The sequence below is a fragment of the Schistocerca gregaria genome, chromosome 1 (assembly GCF_023897955.1).
Source record: "Schistocerca gregaria isolate iqSchGreg1 chromosome 1, iqSchGreg1.2, whole genome shotgun sequence".
NCBI lineage: Eukaryota > Metazoa > Arthropoda > Insecta > Orthoptera > Acrididae > Schistocerca > Schistocerca gregaria.
The window spans coordinates 767,822,900-767,839,727 of NC_064920.1; the positions used below are offsets into that span (position 1 = coordinate 767,822,900).

General features: G+C 38.7%; 1 protein-coding gene across 3 annotated transcripts in view; it reads right to left on the bottom strand.

The window, feature by feature from the left end:
* Positions 1-2,509: 2,509 nt before the first annotated feature.
* Positions 2,510-16,828, bottom strand: part of LOC126268188 (pre-mRNA-splicing factor RBM22-like) — a 42,328-nt gene continuing 28,009 nt past the window's right edge. For all 3 annotated transcript variants that reach the window (XM_049973798.1, XM_049973807.1, XM_049973816.1), the window contains 4 exons: positions 16,240-16,503; positions 14,650-14,879; positions 14,241-14,384; positions 2,510-3,384 (listed from right to left, as the gene is read on the bottom strand). In XM_049973798.1, the coding sequence (XP_049829755.1) occupies positions 2,592-3,384; positions 14,241-14,384; positions 14,650-14,879; positions 16,240-16,503 (1,431 nt within the window). In that variant the 3' untranslated portion in view covers positions 2,510-2,591. The remainder of the gene's footprint in view (positions 3,385-14,240; positions 14,385-14,649; positions 14,880-16,239; positions 16,504-16,828) is intronic.

The window sequence follows — 16,828 nt, forward strand, 5'->3', positions numbered from 1 at the left end:
GGTTCGGCGGTGGGGGTGTATTATCGCTTACTGTTAAGAGCCGGTGCCTCGAAGATGCCTGCAGGCACCGCAAGAGGGTGACTTGAACATCGCCACGAATGAAGATTGCCAGGACAGTGTTATAGTGTAAGCAGTGGGCACCAGTCGTGTCACTAGCTGGTGCCGAACTTTACATCGAGTTGTTGATAGTTAGCTCTACCAGCAAACATTCATTTTACACAGACACATTCTCGTCTCGGGCCTGTGCTTTTAGGCAGCCACAGCTGGCACAAATTGTTAAACAGTGTACCATTTCTTCACCCCACAAGTTGAGTACCATATGTGCAATTGTGTCAAGAAATCTTCTGCTTGCATGTCCAGATTCCTAAGGTGACAGATCATCTTGGCCATCTACTATTTATCATAAGTAGTGAGGACTTCTCAGAACATAAGGTTACCAACTCGCATCATAATACTTACAGACACTAACAAAGTTTAGAATACATAATTAGAAACCCAAGGCTAAATACATGAAGAAAACATACAAGCATTGTGAGAATATGTGCATGTGTACCAGGTCATACACACCAAAAGAGAGAATTGTATACAATGTTCCTCGTCAGGCCATTACACATTATCAACATATGTTATTATTAATAATTGTGAATGGTAGATCCTACGGTACGAAACACTAAATTACAAATTTATATTTAGAACTGATTCATTATAATGAACGTCACATCTAGAGAAAGAATATCTATTCACAACTTTGGTACCAAGCCTGACCTTATACTTCCCACACAAAAGGGCTACACCACCAACTTTGACAATTGTCATGTGAATCCATCTCCCTCATCGTAACACCCTTGACCTGCTCCTGGGGGGGAAAAAAAAAAAAAAAACAAACAAACAAACAACCTCCACGTTTCACTACTGGTTGCCACATTACGACTAGTTCGCACAGAAAAATCCTCTGCATTCATTCACTAGCAGTCTTCTTCTTACTTTCAAGATATTAATCATTTCCTCAGCAGCATCACACTCATCTTTTTTATTCTGTAATTCTCAGTATCACTCCTTCCCAGACTCATTTTCCCCCTCACATCTCTCCCTTCTCTTCTACCCATTTTAAAACGGTCACTGTTTTCAGTGGTGATTTTTCTACTGTTGTTTACAGCTATTTGTCATCCCGTCTTCTGGATCTAATTACTTCTCCATCGCCTTATGCTGACCCAAGGTGCTGTTCCTGGTTCCAGAAAAATCGGTATAAACACTGAAATAGAAATGGTTTGCATCACAACTTTTTGAAGGCCCATGGCAGACATTAAAGTAAATGTGGTTATCAGATTGCTACACTTTGGCCTAATTCACCGTATCTTCAAAGCCCTCAAACGTTTGAAATTGAAAATGTCCCAATGTGTATACTAAGGTAATAATCAGTTACTTAACTTATCAATGATCATTCTCATTGCCTGTCTTTCCTTTATTATTCTAATTCTATTATGTAGTTTCCAATGCAAATTTACTACCCCAAGGACAGAGCCTACAGGTAACACCACATACTATCTTCTAACTCGTTAACCATTTTATATCAGTTCAAATGTTTTTCTCCCCCCACCTGGGTTTTAAGCCTAATGGAGTGAATGAGCTGTAAAGTAATTTGATATTTTCACGTCACACTTTCACGGCAAATTGATAACATAAACACGAAAATTGCAGCCATCCTTGTTGATCAGTTATGCTACTTCCCAACACAAACAACAGAATGTTCAATCTGGCAATATCACGCTTGAAAAGCCTTGTTTACACGAAGAGCAACGAATTAAACATTTTCACAAGTTGTTACAGATGAACAACAACAACAACAACAAAAGCAAAACAATACAAAGGAATGTAGTATAATTAAATCAGGTGAGGGCGGGGGAATTAGATTAGGAAACAAGGTGAGTTTTACTACTTGCGCAACAAAATAACAGAGGATGGCCGAAGTAGAGAGGATACAAAGCTGGCAGCGACAAGAAAATTGTTTCTGAAGGAGAGAAATTTCTTAACATAAAATACAGATTTAAATGTTTGGAAGTCTTTTCTGGAGGTATTTGGAAGTGAAATGTGGATAATAAACAGTTAGCAAGAAGAGAATAGAGGCTTTTCAAATGTGGTGCTACAGAAGAATGCTGAAGATTAAATGGTTGATAGTGCAACTAATGCGGAGGTAATGAACAGAATTGGGAAAACAAGAAATTTGTGGCACAACGGGGATACAGCAGCATGGAGAGCAACATCAAATCAGTCTCCGAACTAAAGACCACAATATCGACATTACGCACTTGCTTTTCAGGTTATGTCACAATACTGAGACCACACAGTGTTACTTTTTACAAATATATTTGCCTTGATTTTTCAATGTAATCTGTACATATTACAGCCTTGCTTAAGATATATTTCAATTACTTTATTCAGTATGCTGTTATCTGCAAACTTTGTTTGGCAAAGTTTTCAGTTTCTATACAATATTTATAAAAATAAAGTATTTAATTTATAATTTTTTCCCATTTTATTGCAAATATTTTTCATTATACAATTATGTCACAACATTATCAATGGCATCACGATTAATCATCTCCAGGCCAAGTTTTACTTTTGGAAAGGCCCTGAGCAGCTCCCAACCGGGCGGGATCTTGTGAAGGATAATGTATCACAGGTGTTTTTAGTGGTGGGCCTGGTAGCGTACCTGGAGGTACTAGAGGTGCAGGATTTGGTGGGAGCTGAGGGAGTGCTGGAGCAGTACCAGGTGGAAACAGAGGTGCCTGTGCTGCAGCAGCAGCTGCTGCTGCAAGGCCGAATGCTGCAGAGACAACAGGTGCACGGACAGCTGTGGCAGCCGATACTGGTGGTCCCGGTGGACGAGGTGGAAGGGCTCGAACATGAGGAGGAAAGAAGAATGGCGGTGGACCAGGAGGACGTACTCCTGGAGGAGGCCGAGGTACAGGTGGTGGTGCAGCCAAAAGTACAGTAGCTGGGTTGGGTGGTGGAGGCATAGGAGTTGTGGCTTGTACAGCAGGCACAGTTGCAACTGTAGTGGGAAGCACTGTATCATCGCTAGCCCCTAAATTAAAGAAATTGTCTCGAAGTTCAACTGGGGGCATTGGCAGTGTTCCAGGCAAACCAGGTACAGGTTCAAGCCCCTCAGAACCTTCAGCACCTTCTCGTCCACCATTAGCTCCTTGGCGGCCTTGAGATCTTCCCCATTTGATAGTCAGGCGACGTCCTCCTAGGATTAACTTGTTGAATGTCCGTTCTGCTGCAGCTTCAGCAGCCGAGCGTAAAGTAAACTGAACAAATGCACACTGCTGTCGAGGAACCAGTGTAATAGAACGGATCTCTCCATATTGGTAAAAGTGGTCCCTGGAAGAAATAATTATATGGATAGAAAATTTGAACAATTTAAAATTCTTCTCATAGCTACAGTGGGAAGTATGCAACTGGTAAGCAATTAAAACTGAATGAACTCTTGATAAAATGGGCTGAACTACAGATATTTCCACTTAAACAGAAAATGTTGCTAACGAAAATAATCTCTTAAGAGCAGAAACAACAGATCTATATATAAAAATGAGTTCTGGAAAAGATTAGGTAAAAAACAGTTAAAAACTGGTATTAAAAATAAGCATGCATTTCTTAAATTACCTCCTTGTGGTCAGAAAATGTATTTACATTCACTAGAGACTAAATGATTGATGTCTGCTAGTATCAAACTTGAGTGATATGGATATTCAATACATGATTAGTAAATGATAAGTGTTTGAATTCCTCCTTTTTTATTATCATGGTCACTTTGTGAGAAAGATATTGCCTTACCTCTTCCATGGAGAATGTACTTCCAGAATTTTAAAAACTTTCCTGTGCTACAGTAATGCCTCTCCTGTGTATTCTGTGGCTTCTATAAATACTGCACAGTGAGTATTTCACACTTACGACCAGTAGTCGAGAATACCTTATACAGAGTTTTGTAAGCAACTTTCTCCATAGAAGAATTAATTTTCCTTAGGATTCTTCTGATGAATCTCACATCTGCCTTTCTTAGTACTTGCTGTTCCGCCTTAAATCCATCCAGATGCACACCACCTAGTATTTTACAGTTGTATCTTTTCCCAGTGACCTAGCATCCTTTAGGAGGGAAGTTGTTTAAAAGAAAGTACGGCATGATAGTGCAGTGTAGCAGAAACTGCATTGTGTATCTGAAATGTTTTCTGCCCTCATTATTCAATTTATGGATAATGTAAGTCCAAATTTTGATTTTAACATCTTAGTCGGTATGTGAGGGGTATACAGGAGAAAATAATGACCTTCTTGTGTAGTATAAAGCACAAAACATTAGCCTCTGAGACCGGGAGGTGTGCCACACTTAGATCAAATCCAGACAGTGGATTAACGACCATAGGCTGATACACAGGTCAGCCCAAGCTGATTTTCAGGCGGTTAAATAATAAAATAAAAACTGCCAAACCTTAGAAAAGAAGACCCTGTACTGGTCAGGATAAATGAGAGGGGAAAGAAAGAACCAGGAGAAAATAATGTTCATGACTTACCTTGCAAATAAGTTCTTGAAATTTTTTTAGTCTCTGTCTAAACAAAACTTTTATTCAAAGTTTCACCATTTTTCATTATTTCAATTTGGTGTGTGTGTGTGTGTGTGTGTGTGTGTGTGTGTGTGTGTGTGTGTGTGTGCATGCGTGTGTGTGCATGCCTGACTGATGTGGAGTCCTAAATAATAGGTAGACAGATGTAAGTGAGCGCTTTCACACATGACTAAAACTTTTTTTATGATCAATTAGAGTCACTGCAGCATCAAATCCCTGAGTCCCTTTGGACAGACAACAAAATATTTTGCACTTATGGCAATTTCTAGTATTGCTTATTATATAACTTAATAATATCCATCTTTTAGTCAATCTGCCCATTAAATCACATTTTGTTATGCCTAGGGACAGTTGCCAGCTTTAAACGAGACTTTTATTACCTGAAAGCTTCTCTGCCCATTGCAACAACTTTCTAATTCTATCACTTCTGGGTGCAGAACTGCAATGCCTCTGAAGGACTAAGGAAGACATTTTCAGCCAGATTAAATGTTTGCCGCGAGCGCCTCCTGTCGGAGCGGGTCCTAACGAGACGAGGGAGTGAGTGTGAGTAAAGGAGTCTGGGGCAGACAGCAGGGGAGAACGGACATTGCGGCTGCACTCTGAGGCAACAAGAGAAGAGTAGTTATGCACGGCCGAGAAGGGAGCGTTGAGCAAGGCGGCAGTCAGCATTGCTTTCCGGGGACAGAGAGTTGTGGCAGTCCAGCGAGCAGACACCAGCTCCGGGAGCAATGCTCCGGTTTGTGGACGTGATGTGGGTCATTTTGGCGCAGTATAGTTTGCTTGGTACACATCTGCTGCTCCCTTTATGCCCACGTGTGTTGTTCTGTCCGTATGTGCATTGAAAAGGTTGCACTCCGGATGGAACAGTGGCTTGTGCTTTACGTTCATGCACCCTGACTCATTTGTTTTGCAGCACGCAGCTGTAATTTCAGAGATTTTTTTTTTTTTTTGTCGCGATTGTCTTAGCCCGGTGGTGCATAGTATTGGAGAACAAGACCTGTTGTTTTGGGTTTTGGAGTCCTGTTTGGGCAACCTAGTTATCATGCTCACAAAAGTATTGCTGCCGAGTGAGGTTAGTCCTAATCTTGTGGAACTGAGCTTTCAGTGACTGGCTCGTCTGCAAATTAATTAATTTAACCTTTGTGGTGTGTTGTTTTTTTGCTTTCAATGGTGAATTGCTTGTCATTCATTTGTGCATGTCTTGCCGTTAATGATAACTGTGAGTAAGATAGCAAGGTTTTGTAGGGCTTGCGTATCATGACTGTATTTTTGGCAACCGTTTAATTTGATTTCTTGTTTATCAGTCTGGTGAAAACTTATGCCAAGTTAACTAATTTCCTCCTGTGGTCCGGAAGTTGGTTTCAAGGTAAATCCATTGGTAAATCTTTACTGGACCTAACTGTTAACTGATCTTGTGTTGAACTAGTGCCATTATTACATCATTTCTTGTGTGCTATAAATTGTATTACCATAGACAAGGAGACAGGGCACATTCTGTGGTTGAGGGGTAGGCACGGTTGCTGCTTTGCGTGTGGCATCTTGTTGCTCGCTATCATTTCCCGCGTTAGTACGGGCGGCGTGAGATTTGTTTGCTCGCAGTTGTACGGCCGCTAGTCAGCTGTGCCTGCTTCTGCTTCAGGGTGTGCCGTGTTTCGTAAGGCGTACGCTGACTTTCAGTCACTGTTACTCCTGTGTTGCTGTCGGTCGCTTACCGAAACGTTAGTCTGTTTTAGCTTGGGCCACTAGGCCGTGACGATGTCGGTTGATGACCAGCGTTGGGGCGGTCGTCCGCTCTGAGTGGCTTCGGTCACTTAGACTTGGCAGTGACCTTCTGGTTAAACAGATCAAACTTGTTTATTTGCTGTAATTTCCTAAGTAGTTTGTCAGAAAAGTTGTAACTCAGCTTTTCATGATTCTACACAATTCAAGCATTTTGGTAAGGCATTTTCCTATCTATGTTTTATTTAAATGAGAATTCTTTATTGGGGTTATTCACTTGTTGAAGCTTAACATAAAATTGTTACTTAGCTTTCATGATTTTACTTAATTTATGCATTCTTGTAAAGCAGTCCTTTATCTAAGTTTTATTGATTAGTAATTCTTTATTGGTGTTACTCAATGGTTGAAGGTGAACATATGTTTGTAACCAAGTTTATGTCCTTGCTCAACTGAGATTTGTTAAGAGCCTTTATTGCTGGAAGATCATTAAAGCTTGGGTGCTTGTAATTGTGGATACTGTTGTCTGTCTATGTTGTGGGCTACCCTTCCACTTCCACAGCCAAGCTGTCCTATCTACCAGTACAAAACCCCAATAATAATGAACTGAGGTATGTTTAATACTGCATTCAGTTCTGATGATGTCATTTGATTAAGTGTATCATACTAATTGTATAAAGAGATGACAAAAGTCATGGGGTACCTCCTAATATCATGTCGTACTTTCTTTTTCCCAGTGCAATGCAGTAACAAGACATGGCATGGACTCTACAATTTGTTGGAAGTCTACTGCAGAAATACTAAACCATGCTGCCTCTATAGCAGTCTGTAATTGCGAAAGTGTTGGTGGTGCAGGATTTTGTGCATGAAGTGACTTCTCAATTACGCCTCACCAATGTCCGATGGGATTCATGTCAGGTGATCTGGGTGGCCAAATCATTCGCTTTAATTACGCAGGATATTCTTCAAACCAATCGTGAAAAATTGGGCCCAGTGACATGGCCCATTGTCATCCATAAAAAAATAAAAGTCCATGAATCGTCTTCAGTACCCAAACATAACCATTTCTAGCCAATGGTTGGTCGAGTTGGTACTGAGGATGCAATCCCTTCTGTGTAAACACGTTCCACACCATTATGGAGCCACCATCATCTTGGCCAGTGCCTTGCTGATAACTTGGGTTCAAGGCTTTGAGGTGTCTGAGCTATACTCGAAACCTACAATCAGCTCTTACCAACTGCAACTGAGACTCATCTGACCAATAAACTGACATATTCTGCATATTTTCAGTCAATAATGTTGTACTGAATAATTTTCTGGACTCAATCATAGTTAAGAAAGAAAGTCTTCATTGCACAAAAATTTGCTGTAAGAATACGTGATGCTCACCAATGATCACCTTGTAGATATCTGTTTAAGGAATTGGGTGTTTGACTATTGCGTAACAGTATATTTAGTCCCTCATTAAGTTTATTGCAAATAATCCACTGCAGTTGAAAACGAACAATAAGGTATATAATTACAACACCTGTAGGAAAAATGACATTCATTACTCCACATTCAGGTTGTATTTAGCACAAAAATTTTTGATCACTTATACAGTGATATAAAATGTCTGACAGTCAGCACAGTAAAATTTGATAAATTTGGAAAGTTTCTTCTGGACAACTTCTCCTTTCCACACAAGAATTTCTGTTAGTGTAATGTGTAAAAGGTGGTGATTAGGAATTACTAACTCACATCTGTATATCTTTTTTCTTTTCATAAAGAGAGAGAGAGAGAGAGAGAGCAGGCAAGGTTAGAAATGTTCAGAATGTAGTTGTATGTACAAATTAATTTGCAAAGTAAATGTAAAATGACTCATTCCACATTATTTCGACCTATTGTACAAAATGATCTATGGAATGTGTAACTAACTAACTTAGTGATGAGAAGTCTGAGAGATATTACATGACATATCGCTCCACAGATTTATTTGGAATAATTTGTTGGTGGACTCTGAACTATCTTCTGCACTGTTACACTATTAAACCTGTCTAAAGAAGGTTCACTAGCCTTGCTCAGTTCTGCGAGGCAGAATTAAACTTCTCCCTGAAGTCACTTATTAAGTGTACGTGAGAACATCCCACCTCAAGTTTCCATGGGGACACATGGAGTTTATCATATTCTACCAGATCTTGCCATATCCTCTAGTGATCTCTTTCAATACTTTTTACAGAATGTAAGGCATCTAACTTTTTGGTTTATGTGGAGTGAATTGGAGGCCAACATGGCAAGTGTAGTTCCAGTTGGAGTCATAAATGAATCATACAAGTAGCCCACTGCAAAGCAAGTAAGAATATGAGCAAGTACGTAGAAAAGTGTTAAGCCCGTACCTGTATAAATCACTTTGCATTCAGAGCTGGTGAGTGGTTGCTGAGGCTTGCACATTGAGCAAAATTGTGTTAGTGTTGGAACTTAAGAAAACTGGAGTGCTAATCAAACAAGAACAAAATGTATATGCTTATATTCATTTGTTATCACGACAGTTCATGGGCAATAAATAGTTTTGTTTTAATTGAGTTGTTTTCAAAGTAGTGGATAACGTGATGTGTGAATACTCAGTAGCATCATCTTTGCACTGATAACTTGCAAGTGGTGACTGTAAGAGGAAAATTTTCGGTGAAGTTTATGTAGGGAGACTAAACAGAAAGAACAATATTATAATTAAAATGTGACTGTGAAACAACTGACAGAATGCACCAACAATAGACGGGAGAGTACCTACTGCTGAGCGGAGAGTAGGAGCCAGTTTAGCGAACCATGCAGCCAGAACAGAGTGGCTGGAACATAGTTTGTAACAAATGGTGAATAGGATAAATGGAAAGCATTTACATGATTGAACAACGGAAGAAAATGCAATCATGACATGGAGTAGCCTTCAATGTTGCAGAGCATGCCACACTACTTGACCGCAACAGTTAAGAGACAACAAAAAGCGAGTATCACAAGAAGCAATGCCATAGTTTTGCCTGGCACCACTGCAGTAGAATACCTGATTTGAACAGTTGCACTTTCTGGAGTTGTTGTGATTTGAGAATTTCTGTGTAAATTCTAGAAGCATTCAGCCTTCTACCGCCTCGAACACATGATATTCTGGATATGAGTCTTGGATGGAAGAATCCTACCTACTGTGCGTCACATATTTGTGAGTGCAGGTTTAAAATCAGTCACGGGAAGAAAGTTGACGTGGCGGACGAATGTCTCCGACAAGTACCTGTCGGGCAATCCATAGATGTTTTAGTGAGTGTGTAAGGAAGAACCATCGAGCTTATATGAAGATCTGTGCTTATTGTGTCATTGACTATAGTTATTAAAACACGGACAATAGAAAAAAAAAAGTTCTTGAAAACTCTTGACGTAAGATTGCTATAGGCAAGACTTATTTTCTGATTCCTGTTAAGAAAAGTTATGGTATCTAAGCAAACTTTCTTTTAACTGTAATTTAATTTGTTTCTGATGTTCAACTGTATGAGGGACTTACTGAAAGTTATATATTTATATTGAAAGTGAGAGTTATTATGTATTAAAGTCAAATACATTGTTAATTGAGGAAAAGCAAAGTTCGCATGTCTACTTATTTCATAAGCAGAAAGAGTCTAAAAATTCCTGTACCTAGCGTTATTTGGCAGAAAAGAAGTCAAGAGGGTTTCCAGCAGTTGGCTATCCAGTACAGAAGAGTGGCTGCAAATTCCAAGTAAGTCACCTTGTAAAGAAGTGTAAGGTGGTTAGGGGGAATAAACCAAAAGAACCCAGATTCACACTTACACCAAGTCGTCATAATGTGGCAACTTGTGTGAAAGGACCGAGAAAACAGAAATTTTAAGTAAAAAACAAGAAGAAGAAGCTGTTACGTGTTACCATAGCAACCAACCATAACAAGACAAGGGAATTACTCTGAAAAATTGGAATATGTTCAAGTATCCAATGGAGCGAATTTAAATGGAAAAATGGTAAAGAAATAAAAAATTCACAACGATAAAGCAGCAAAATTAAGTTCTCAATTAAATACCCTGAGTGAAGCTTTAAATACACAGAGAGAAACTCTTGAGTATTCAAATGACAAATTTAGGTTTGTTAAATGCCAAAGTCGACTATTAAAGCAAAAACTTTAGTAATTTATATTAAGGCTTGGGTGGTTTGAAGACTGAATTCGACACTATAAGTAGTAGAATAGAGAATTTAAAAGTAAATTTAAAGAATGAGTTGACAAATTCTTTAACACTCATATAAATCATATGTTTACTGACCTTAGTCAGAAACAGAGTAACACTTTTCAAGAGTTATTGAAAAGGTTAGAACTTAACATTGAGAACAAATGTAATAATGTAAAATACAAACTTATGGAAAAGTTAGGATCTTTTGAAAACGTGTACAATATTAAGTATATAATGATGTAAGGCAGGGCTTGAACACTTTGAAAGATAGTGTAGATAAGCAGAACGAATTAATGCCAGTCATTCAATCGCAAATTACAGGTGTCAATAGATAGATAGATAACGTAGAAATAAATTTCAAAGAGAAAATAGCTAACTCTGACATTATAAATGTAATTAGTTTGGAGGAACAATAGATCAAAAGAATACTGAGAAAATAACATTCTCCGATATCAGGAAGGGTATGGACGATCTGTGGAGAGAAATTAAGCTTATCCAAGATAAAGCAGAAAAAAGGGTAACTTCACCTAATGTTGTATTAACTAGTTAAGTGGTGACTGATTTGCAATGGGGAGCTAATTCAGTGTTATCTAGACAATTCCCTAAATTTAAGCCGGACTGAGAGGTACATCTGACCCATTTCTTAAAAAGATTTAACCAAGCTTCACCAAAAAATTGGGAAGATTCCAAGAAGATCTAATTTGCTGTTGGGTACCTTGTAGGGAAAGCCTCAGAATGGGGAACAGTAAGTACTGGGAATATTTCCTCGTGGGGAGACGTTCGAGAGAAATTTCAAGACAAGTACTGGTCTGCCAGTGCTCAAGAAAAGTTAATATCTGATCTATGGGACCCAAAATATAATAATACGTAGAGTACTATATGGAAATAAAGGAAATATTTTGACTGGCATTAAAACACACACACACACACACACACACACACACACACACACACACACACACACACACCATCTCCCAGGGACGTTAACATTCTGAGTTAACGGACGCAGCAACAACCGTCGGATCCCAAGTTGTTTTCAGTGTTTTCTTCCAAAATAGTTTTCTTGCATTAGATTCCTTTAAAATCTTAAACTATTCTGTCATCTATCCCCCAGGGACATTAACATTCTAAGTTAATGGATGGAGTATTGACCATCGCATCCAGAGTTGTTTTTGATGTTTTTCACAAAAATAGTTTTCCTGCACCGATTTTCTTTAAAATCTAGGACTATTCTGTAATCATACTGCTTAGAAAACCAGATAGGACTGTAAATAGAGAACAACTTAAGAGAATCACAGAAAAAAAGTGATATCTAGACGAAATAAACTGAATAGAGTATTATATTTGTGGAAATGCCATTTCTACACACCATACTTTCAGGGGGTCATAGCTGGGAAGGTGTCACAATTTCAAGCAGCGGTGTGCTCAGTACATGCAAGAGAAACACAATTAAGGCATCCTGATTACTCGAGAAATTATATGAATGGAAGGAAGATTTTTTCAATTGCATCTGTCACAAAATTTAAAGCAAGGACTGAATGGTGTGGGAGGATGAAGAAGACTGTGGGGCTTGCATTAAAACGCAGAACTGTGCAAGCTCAGCAACTTCCCATGGCATAGGATGAAAAGCTATTACTACATCAGTGTCATTCAATCATGTATATTAGGGTCATATAAGCAGTCTTAGGAAATGGCATGACTATTTGCTGGGTCACAAAGCAACACCAATAAGAGACCAGTATATTTTGACACGCCGTCAAATGTTAGTCAATGTGAAGGACATAAAAAGTATTTCTATAAGGTCTTCTGGCAATGTAAAGGCCAGAACAACAGTAATGCTTATCCACTAACAGATGGAAGGAAGCATCCTGCATGTGAGAGTCTTTGTGGGAAAATAGTAATGAAAGAAAATATTCCTGCAGGGCTTATCTTAGATGCAAAGAAAAGTGATGGAAGATATATGACCCGATGCTAGATTGTATTTCTTTAAAAACACCTTTATCTACATTTGCTAATGCTTGATTGGTTTAAGGTTATTTGCAACAGAATATCAGGCTCTTTCCTTAACAGAGGAAAAATGTTGGTGTTGGATTCCTTTAGGGGATACCTCACAAAGGCAATTTAGGATCTGACACCAAAGAACAATACAGATCTGGTAATAATGACTGGTGGCCTGACCTCACAACTTCAATTAATGGATGTTGCGAATAGACAATTCAGTTTCACTTGGGACAGCTTTACAGAGAGTGGCTTCTTCAAAGACAACATGCCTTCATTCCTAAAGGGAAGGTTAAAGAAACCCTCAGTATCCGTGCTGGAACAGTGCATCCTCACTGCCTGGGATAAAATTACAAGTGAATCTATTATGAAAGGATTCCGAAAGTGCTACACGTACAATGTTATGAATGGCTCAGAAGATGACATACTATGGGAGAAGTGCTAGAAAGAAAGAAATTCACAGTACACTTACGAATTAAGATAGTGATGAAGATGATGATGAAAAATATTGATACCACAAAGACAGTAAGCACAGAAGGAATCAAAAATAAAAATTAAGGTAAACCATTTATTTTTGTTTATTTGATTTCTCCTTTCATTACCAAAATGTAGACAAAAATAAATGGTACAAGTTTGGGGATACACTGTATGTCAATAACACAGTTTATTATTCTGGTTAGTCACACTATGTTAAAAATAAAAATTTCTCAAAGAGTCTCTTAAAATAAGGGGATAAGGGTTATCTTATATTCCAGGGCGTAGTATTATATTCGGGTAAATACAGTAGTTTTACAACAACCTTGCAGTTAAGACTGCATGTGTAAATTCAGTGAATGCTTCTAGCGCAACTATAATCTGCAAGGATTTAGCTTCCTTTGAATTAACTTTACAGCTCTCTTTGTTTTTGTGCTAACTTTCTAATACTTTCATTGAAATTGGTGAACCCTTCCTATCTGTCATTATCAACAGCTGGTTGCAGAATCACTTTCACATCTTCAATAGTACTAATCCAAGCAAACACTGAGTCTGCACCAGTTCTACTACCCTTTCTGACCTGACAATTTCCCAAAAGATTCCATGGTACACTTATCTTTGGAGTTCCTAATAAACAGAAATCCCTCCTCTTGTGCCAGTCAACAGACCACTGAAATATTGGACAAGTTGTAACAAGTAATTAATGCTGGAAACTCCTCAAATTTGCTGTTGATGTATGAGTGTAAAGGAACAACTGGCAGCTTCTGTCTAGATATCTGCAACCTTGCCACTATCTGCCATTCATCCTTGAGTGTGATCGAACCCGCACAGTCAAAGATAGGGATACAAAAGAATAACTGAATTACCTGAGATGGTACAGATGTTACCCCACGTACCCCATCATTGTCTTAGTCCTAAACAGCACATTAAAGTCTGTAAACCAAAGCCAACCCATGTTCTAACTGTGGCCAACTACCCTCCACATGTACACAACAAATACAGTTCCTTGGTAGCCGCCCCCCCCCCCCCCCCCCTCCTCCGTCTGTCCTTTCTATCTTTCTTTCTTTCTTTCTTTGGGATATTTTATACTGTAGTCTGTCCCATCCTTATGGATTGTGGGCTATGGAATTTTTCTTTTAATTTACAACTTGTATGTCACAGTAAAATAGAAGAAACATCGAAATAAGTGTAAACCAATACAGTCAATTTGATGAGGCATTTATAAATTAAGACTCACCATAATTCTTTCTCTGTGAGCTTATCTCCCAGGTTGCCAATGTACAAAGTTGTAATAGTCTTATCTTCTGGTGGTTCTAGCTTAGGCATTGCGGAGGCTCTACGCATAAGTTTTTCTGCAACTGGGTCATTAATTCCATAGTACCTGTTCAAAATTCAAGAATAATTATTTCTGCATTTGTCTTTGGCTACATTCAATTTTAAAAAATGATTTAATCTTGTTTCAACTCTCTTAGACATCAGTACATGAGCTCTTCAACTTTTAAAGCCTTCTTCATGAAAACAATTGTACAATGTGTCTCAAATGCATAATTTTTGTTGTTCGAAACTTATCATGGAAAGGCTTTATATAAACAGCAATCATTGATTTGCATAATACCCTAATTTGACTTCAAAGAATGCAAAATTACCTGTCCTTAATATTCTGATCAGCAAGTGGATCATCAGGGTCAGTAGGTTTCTCATGACGATATGGACACTCCTCACCACGCTTGCATTCTCCTTTCACCCAGAACGAGCATATATGTGGCCTATTCCGCTTATAGTAAGGGCTTGTTCGAGCCAATTTCATAAGCAGATCACTGGCTGCTTGTGACTTTCCCACAGCACCAGCTGGAGTTGTTGCATCAATCTTTCCTAACTGCAGAGCGGTAATAAAATTATAAGCAATTCACAGTAAAGAAAGTGATTACAGCTAATTTTAAACGGTGTGCTAAATAAAAGGTAGCTATTTACTATTTTTCTACTCTAGTATAAAATACTACAATGTTTCTTGAGAACAACAGTTGATGTCAGTTTTACAAAACAAAAACGAAATAGTCGTGCGCATGTGTCTGACAATATTTCTGCAACAAAATGACATGCGAAGAATCATACAGAACACCAAGTCAATTTACAATGAGTGGTTTGTGGCTTTGAATCCTGTATATCCTTACTAGCTTATGAAATGTTACAGCAAAAATGCTGTCAAAAAAATCAGTACTATCTACATCTACATCCATACTCCGCAAGCCACCTGACGGTGTGTGGCTGAGGGTACCCAGAGTACCTCTATCGGTTCTCCCTTCTATTCCAGTCTCGTATTGTACGTGGAAAAAAGGATTGTCGGTATGCTTCAGTGTGGGCTCTAATCTCTCTGATTTTATCCTCATGGTCTCTTCGCGAGATATACGTAGGAGGGAGCAATATACTGCTTGACTCTTCGGTGAAGGTATGTTCTCGGAGCTTTAACAAGAGCCTGTACCGAGCTACTGAGCGTCTCTCCTGCAGAGTCTTCCACTGGAGTTTATCATCTCCGTAACGCTTTCGCGATTACTAAATGATCCTGTAACAAAGTGCGCTGCTCTCCGTTGGATCTTCTCTATCTCATCTATCAACCCTATCAGGTGCAGATCCCACACTGCTGAGCAGTATTCAAGCAGTGGGCGAACAAGCGTACTGTAACCTACTTCCTTTGTTGTCGGATTGCATTTCCTTAGGATTCGTCCAATGAATCTCAGTCTGGCATATTTAAGATAATCAAATATCTAGGTAGCTCTGAGCTCAAAGAAACTTGCTCACATGCAGCGTGTACAGATTCAACTTAATTTTTATTACTGTTTATACCAGATATACTAACAAAGACTGCACGATTCAGCATGTCAGTGTGTTTGTGATGACGATTGATACAACACATTTGTTTAGATCTGGATCATCAATAAGCCAATAAGATACTGTTGGAATGAAAGCAGTTACATAAAAACACAGCAGCAGTTAATAACATGGAGGAAAATTGAAAGAATGACAGTATCTGAAATACACTGTAATGCACTGTAAACAGCAATTATACCAAGTTTGGAAGTTTTCTTTTTTTTGTGTAAAAATTCAAAGTATATAATGCTGCAAGGTATATCAAACAAACTGTAGCTTATGTTGGGAAGAATAGAAATTTAAGAATCAGGCCTTAAAAAATTATCATAGAGTTTCTTCTCAAAATATAATGCTGAACACGCATACATTACCTCCTTATCCATATTTTGAATATAATATTCTTTGTTGACATCTGATCGAGGGAGGTCATCCTTAATACGCAGGGCTGCATCCCGAACTTGAATTGGTAGTCCATATTCTAGATCAAGTAGGCATGTTTGGCAGACGTTCTTCAGCCGACTGCATGTCTGGCACACCTCAGTTTTTTTAAAACGCATGCGTGCTCCAGGGCACCAGCGAAAAACTGTAAATGGGCGTGAACATATCTTGCATTCTTTGCCATATCGTTCCTTTGTCTGAAATATGTTGAATTTCAATTTGTGTAAGATTTTCAGGGTACAGCATAGACAGATAAATTAATTACTTCCGACTTCTGATGTCTCAAGTGATCCGGACAAACAACACTTCAGCAAAATATTAAAGCAAGCCAATACACAGCAATGAGTAAGTAAAGCAGATATCATCTGGAATATAGATTCAAACACCACAGTGCTTTCTCAAACCCGGTTATGTATGGAGTAGTATACCCTTCCCTATATCTCATTCAAGATGCACCTCACCTGGCCAGTCATTGACGAGACCTATAATCTAACATGGAAACGGAAGAATTATGCAAACAGG